The 6,288-nt window shown below is 40.8% G+C and overlaps 2 protein-coding genes across 2 annotated transcripts; both read left to right on the forward strand.

The window, feature by feature from the left end:
• Positions 1–761: 761 nt before the first annotated feature.
• On the forward strand, positions 762–1,126 carry BDR25DRAFT_224718 (uncharacterized protein; the record flags this gene model as incomplete). Its single annotated transcript, XM_033685159.1, has 2 exons — positions 762–795; positions 849–1,126. Coding segments are annotated over 2 exons (312 nt in total), but the record flags the coding sequence as incomplete, so codon positions are not given.
• A 477-nt stretch (positions 1,127–1,603) lies between these two features.
• Positions 1,604–3,235, forward strand: BDR25DRAFT_224685 (uncharacterized protein; the record flags this gene model as incomplete). Its single annotated transcript, XM_033685157.1, has 2 exons — positions 1,604–1,836; positions 2,125–3,235. 2 exons carry the CDS (start codon positions 1,604–1,606, stop codon positions 3,233–3,235), a joined length of 1,344 nt encoding a protein of 447 aa, XP_033547694.1.
• Positions 3,236–6,288: the final 3,053 nt, after the last annotated feature.

Here is a 6,288-nt window from a genome sequence, read left to right on the forward strand (position 1 = left end):
CGACGGTTTGTAGCTTGGTAGGGCGTACGCTGAGTATTTCGGAAGTAGCATTGCTGTGCAGTGTCTTTGGGGCTGGGCAACGGACATTTCCTTAAGGTCGAGGTGATTGGGAATGATTTATGACGGATTGATGCGGCAAAAGGAGGCACGAAGGAAGGAGATATGCCAGCCTAGTACAAGGGCAACATCTCGCACCAGTTCGGACAGACGAGCGATGTTCGCTCTTGAATAAATGTCTCCGGGAATCCTCCGATTCTATTAATGGATACCCCAACATCGCCAAGCCGGTCCGTGGTCGGGCGTAAACCCTGTGGACGAATCAAAACGCGATCAGTTGGCCCCCAGGCCACACATCTGCAACAATTTGAAGTTGTCGAACACGCCCACACCGCCTCACACTCTTGGCAATGCATTGCATTTCCTTTCGCGAGATCTCTGCCTGTTTTGAGAGGATGCAATAATACATCCCTATGACGAACTTGACAGGTTTGATTATTTAAAAAAACCCCAAACATGCTAGCATTCACCCCTTTCTGGTCCCGGCGCTTTTCACAAAACGCGTCGATCCTGTCATTTACGGTTGAGGCACACCCCTAAGCTTAAGAACCGGGGCTGAGAACCCAAGCACGCCACAGCAACTGACATTGACGACCTTTAAAGTACTCAGGCCCCAGGCCTCGGACTGACACATTTTGCTCTCCCTGACGCGGTGACAGAATCTTAACGGTTCCCTTTTCTTTTCTTCGAGACACGGTCTGATAATGGCCATATATACTGGATTCTGGATAAACTGGGGTCAGCACCCATGCATACAAGGATCCCTGAGGATTTGCTAACTTTCGTTGTAGACGACGGTCGATTCAGAGGCGCCACCCTCACACTCCCTACCACCCAGGGCTTGATTCTAGTTTCGTTTCTTACTTTGTTCGTTCAATTCTCTGGAGCCTGTTTCTGGCGAGTGATTTGCTTCATACTCCACCAGTTTCGCTCCAGCACGGTTCCTCAAGATGGGCTATTTCATCAACAACAAATCATCCTTCGAAACGCAATCACTGCACCTAACGCGTTCTGGAATTTTGCTGCAACAGCAATTCGCTGGAGGGGCCAAGCGAAAGCCTCTGTGTTGAACTCTCTGCCTCTACAACTGATTACGGTCGTCCACCTTGGGTTCTTCGCCGCTGCTAGTCTGCTGTCATCGCGTGTCACTAGCACGGTTAACTCTGGTGAAGCTCTCTTGCAGGCTGGCAAATGTGGGTTTTCCAACGAAGTTGCCAACGTACGAAACATTACCGAATCCGGATTGTTAGATGAGAACCAGTTGTTGATACTAAATACCGAGGTTCTTCTTGCTCGATTGACCATCTCAAAGAGCGCGGCCTATGTTCGGACATGTTATGATGACGATATAAACTCTGGGAACTCTGCATGCAAAATATACGTTCAGCCACATCTAACTGGGGTCGATGCTTCGGTCACAAACACCTCCACCTGTCCATTTGGATCTAACGCATGTTCTACGCCTTTTGCCGTGCGATATGATTCAGGCCATATTCACTCAAACCACGATCTAGGCATCAATTTTCCCGAAAGAGATTCACTCTCAATGCGGAGGGTAACCCAGTGTGCGCCCGTTAATTCCGAGAAATATGCTACGTCGTGGAAGGATAATGTGACGGAAAATTACGTCAGGACGTCAAATACCAGTGTGAAGTACTATGAATTTGGGAAGAGTATCCGGGGCTGCGAAGGAGTTCTAGAAAATGACACTACACCCACGACAACTTTCTGTGTCACACAGTACCAGAAGGACAACTTTCTTGACGCGTACACTCTGCTGTAAGTGAGAAATTCCTACAAATCCTCCATCTTGATGGTAGCCGACAGCTTCCATTGTGTTGGCACAGGGCAGATAACGCCTACTGCATGTTGATGTCATGATTCTCTCTGAGGTTAGAGGATAGTGTTGTAAAGGGTTTAGCGGCTGCTACAGAAACCCCAGCGACAGGCGCAAGCCCCTCTAGGCTATTCATTGTAGAATGCATTAGTAGAACACCAAGTTTGACATTGGGCAGTCCGGAAGCGATTTCGGTACCACGTTTTGGAGCACTGGCTGACAAAATCCAGAGCAAACACTGCGTACTACAACAACAAGAGTATCACCGCGAGCGATTTCGAACCCATCCCGGACTTCCAAGTTCCCGACGCCGACGTAACCTTGATCCAGCTTTTCCGCAAAGTGAGGTACACAGATCGCGTTGAGGATCCTCTGTTCAATGCAACAAACCTGTCTTCAAGCTTCAAGCAATACTTCGTCCCATCAAATGATCTAGCGGTGCTAGGTTGCACCGAACAATACCAGTTTTGCAACATTGGCACAAAGAAATGTACCCAATTGACTGGGTTATATGAGGCCAAACATGCTATCAATAACGGTGATCTGGCCTTAACCCCACGCCAGGACGCCGTGTACAAAGTCATGTGGAAGGCGGCGTGGACTATGGCGCTACAATGGTCGACGGAAATTTACGGAAACAACTTGCTTTTAGCCAGAGACTGGCAATTCACTACAAAGTCCTCTACCAGCTCCCCACTTCCTCCAAACCAGTGGCAACTGGAATCCTGGAATTTACACAACCTTTCGCTTGCCGTCTTCCAGCGTCGGGTCAACGAGTTTGCTGCGCCAGAAGACTTCGAGATCAGGCCGGGCCTCAGTTCTCTCAAAATGATCAATCAGCCAACCGACAACATGCGTGAGATATGTAGCCAGCAGAAAGTCCGCAGCAGCGAACACCATGCCGTTAGTGTCCTCGGCATGGCCATTATCCTCGTAGTCGGCTCCGTCCTCATCCTCCTCGATTGGGTCATTGTGCAGCAAGTCTTCTGGTTCCGATCCTTAACAACGCACCATCGCTTCGCGAAGAAGAACGACTGGATCAATTCCGGAACACTACAACTGCACCGCCACACACTAGAATCCCGAGGTATCGGCCCCTGGAACATCAAGGATTGGGAATTCCCGGTCTTGAGTAAACGCTTTGAGAAATTTGCGACGATAGGGACGCGTTCCGACAGTGATATACCGCTGGGTCAGATCGTAGATGAGGGTCAGGATGTGTATCACTCGGAGCCGTACAATGGGGGGAAGTACTCAGATTTGCCGATTCATACGCTTGGTACTGAGATTGAACAGCATCATTTCCTAAGCGATGATAAAGGGAAGGCGAGTCGAACATAGAAGATAGGATTGTGTCCCAGGACTGTACTGTCGTTTTAAGATTCAACGGTAGAAGTAATTTAAGCCTCTTTAAACACCTTTCTAAATGTTGAAAATTTGTTTACTAACATAGATACATAATACCTAGTTTTAGGTGTCAAAATAAAGGTGTACAATACACATGAAGACAGGCTGAACTGCTCTTATCCAACGTAGTTTATTTAGGCCTTGAATGGTTAGGATCTAGGTAAAAGACTTTGACAAATCGCTGCCCTTTAAAACAGAGATTTATTGCTGTTTATATACACGCTACCTCTTTGTTCTATGCCTTACTAAATTCGTTCATGCCTTACTACATCCGTCTATGCCTCGCACCACCTAGCTAATTATAATATTAAGTTTCTTTTTAATTTTTCTCAGCCTCTTATAGTTATACCTACTATGCTATATAGTAGATTATAAATACTATTAATTGTCTTTCTTAAGTAATAAATATTGTAAGAATTATTACAAATTGTTCCATCTCAGGTCGCTTAGAACCTATCTAAAGGCTTCCTGTATTAGCCCTAGACTATAACTTAACCCTGTCCCCTACAGTTACCTTTATTCCTCTAAGTATTTAGTTGCACCTCTTCTTTTAGCTAGCTTAGTAGTTTGCTAATATTCTTTATACAAAGCCTATAGGTGTTAATAGAATTCTTGGGTTATTAAGTCCCTACACACTTCTATATGCCTCTAAGTAGATTCCTACGGCATTTAAACCTATTGTCTTGCCTATGCTGTTATATTATATTAAAAAACCTACTTTTACTAGTAATAGCTTTATTAATAACGTTAATATTATATTAATTATTTATTTAACTGTATTTAACTTTAAAAAGTGTTTAATTTAGTTTAAGTTAACTATAATTTTTTACATAATATTATATTACATTATTTAGTTATTATAAATAAAATTTTAAAAACTTTTTATTAACTAACGCTTTTAAGTTTAAAACTTTTTATTTTTTATAATTAAAATTACTTTTAAAAAGTTATAAAAAGTGCACTAAACTAAAAACTTAAAGACTACTATTAGCTTATTAAAATTAAAAATAACTACTAAGACTTAACTTTTAACTACTTTTAAACTTTAGTATAAAATTTATAACACACTCTGTAAAGATAGTGTTACAATCCTTGCTTCAGGGAAGCACTCGAGTCTAATCGTATTCCTAGGGGTGAGTAGGACGGGTAGCGAGAGGCCAATCCGGTGGGGTGTACAGTCCCACGTACAGGCTAATGGGCTAGTGGAGGAGGGGAGAGTGACTAGATCGTGGTTTGCCCTGTATGCAGCAGTATAGAGGCCAGGTCAAACAGTCCTGTTAGACAGAATTAGAGGTATATATAGTGCAAGATATACAAATAGTATTGCAGCTTATTATAAAGCTAAATGCTACTTAGTCTATATAAAGATAAACTAAACATTAAACACACCTTCTAAAGGTTGTTTAATGTAGAAACTATATACATATGTAAGGACTACTAAGGCAAGTTTAGACAAGTTTAATAAGTTTAGCTATTCTTACTGTATTACTAACTTATTTAAGCTTGCTAAACTTGCTAAGGCCTTCTTAGGACTTATGTCCTGCTTCTCTATTAGACAACGCATTCTTCTATTACCGCAGGCAACTGTGCTGCCTCTGTGTTGTCTAACTAGTCCATAAGCGAGCCCTGTCCTAATCCAGCTAGATTGTGGAGCACTGCTGGTGGAGTTACGCTAGTCTAACTGTAGACTGTAACACGCTGCCCCTCCTCCCTAGCGGCGTCCTTGCCGCTCTGCTTACACAACTGTGTTAGTAAGGGTTTGTTTATAAGGTAGGTGCTTACCTACTAGAAGGCATCTTTAACATCTATTTTTTTTAAACTAAATAGCTTGTTAGTCTTACTTATCTTATTATTCTTATGTTGCCCTACATTTTAATCCTCTTTACTAGACAAAGATAAGACCCTACAGCGCTTGCTAATTATTAGAGTTATCCTGTGTGTTAACCTTATTGTTAGACAAGTGCGTTAAGTGTGTAAAAAAAAACAATAAGTGCAACACCTTTATATTAGATGCTGCATAGGATTGTTTAGAATAAAAAAGAGAAAAGCTCTTTTAGTCTATAGAAGCTTCTTAGACCTAGAACTATGTGTTACTAAATAAATAGCTAGTTTAGAACTAGAAACAACTTTACTTACAGAAAAAAATGTTGCGCTAGAGCTAAAAGACTCTAGAGGTAAAGGATAAGAAGCATTCTAGATAAGATTACATTTAAAAATTACTAGATCTGTTAGAGGCTCTGCGCGTAAAGTATTTAAAGAGGGACCTCTCCTCTTTAGACAAGATAGAAGCCCTTAAGGCTAAGGTAAAGGGTTGTTCTTCTCTATAGCCCTTATTAGCTAGGACTTGTCTCTAAAGGCTGCTACTATCTAGTAATAACATGGCTGTTCCTTTTAATATAGGTGCCTTATTGCCTAGCTAGTTTTTTTTAGATAAGCCTAAAGGTACTCTTATACTAACAGCTGCGCGTTCTGCAAATTCTTAGCTAGTTTCTATGTGTTTTTACTAGTAAGCTACTCTTTTTATTTTACTAGAAATTTCTTTTTATTTCTTTAGTTACTAATAATGCGCTTTACTTTATACTCTGTTTCTTTATCTTTCTATCCTTATGTAGATAAAGGAATCTCTTTAGGTGCTTTCTCTAATCTAGAGACATAAAACTATAAATGTATTTTTATATGCAAAGAAAGCTTAATCTTATAGTTATCTTACTAAGTTTGTAAAACCTTATATAGTCTTATTCTTTTTTCTACTAGTTTCCTTAAGGGTCTAGATATCTTAAGGTTCTTAGTATTAAAATATATGTAGTCTTCTAGGTAGATTCCTAGTCCTAATTATTATAACTAGTTAGCGTATTTTTTTATTATTACTTTACTAGATCTAGCTTCTATTGCTAACTTTTTATATATAGTTTATAAACTTAATAACTAGTCTACTAATTTCTAAAAATCTATAGGTTAGTTTTTATATAGCATAAAGTAAAAGTTAT

Source organism: Lindgomyces ingoldianus, assembly GCF_010093535.1.
Source record: "Lindgomyces ingoldianus strain ATCC 200398 unplaced genomic scaffold BDR25scaffold_15, whole genome shotgun sequence".
NCBI lineage: Eukaryota > Fungi > Ascomycota > Dothideomycetes > Pleosporales > Lindgomycetaceae > Lindgomyces > Lindgomyces ingoldianus.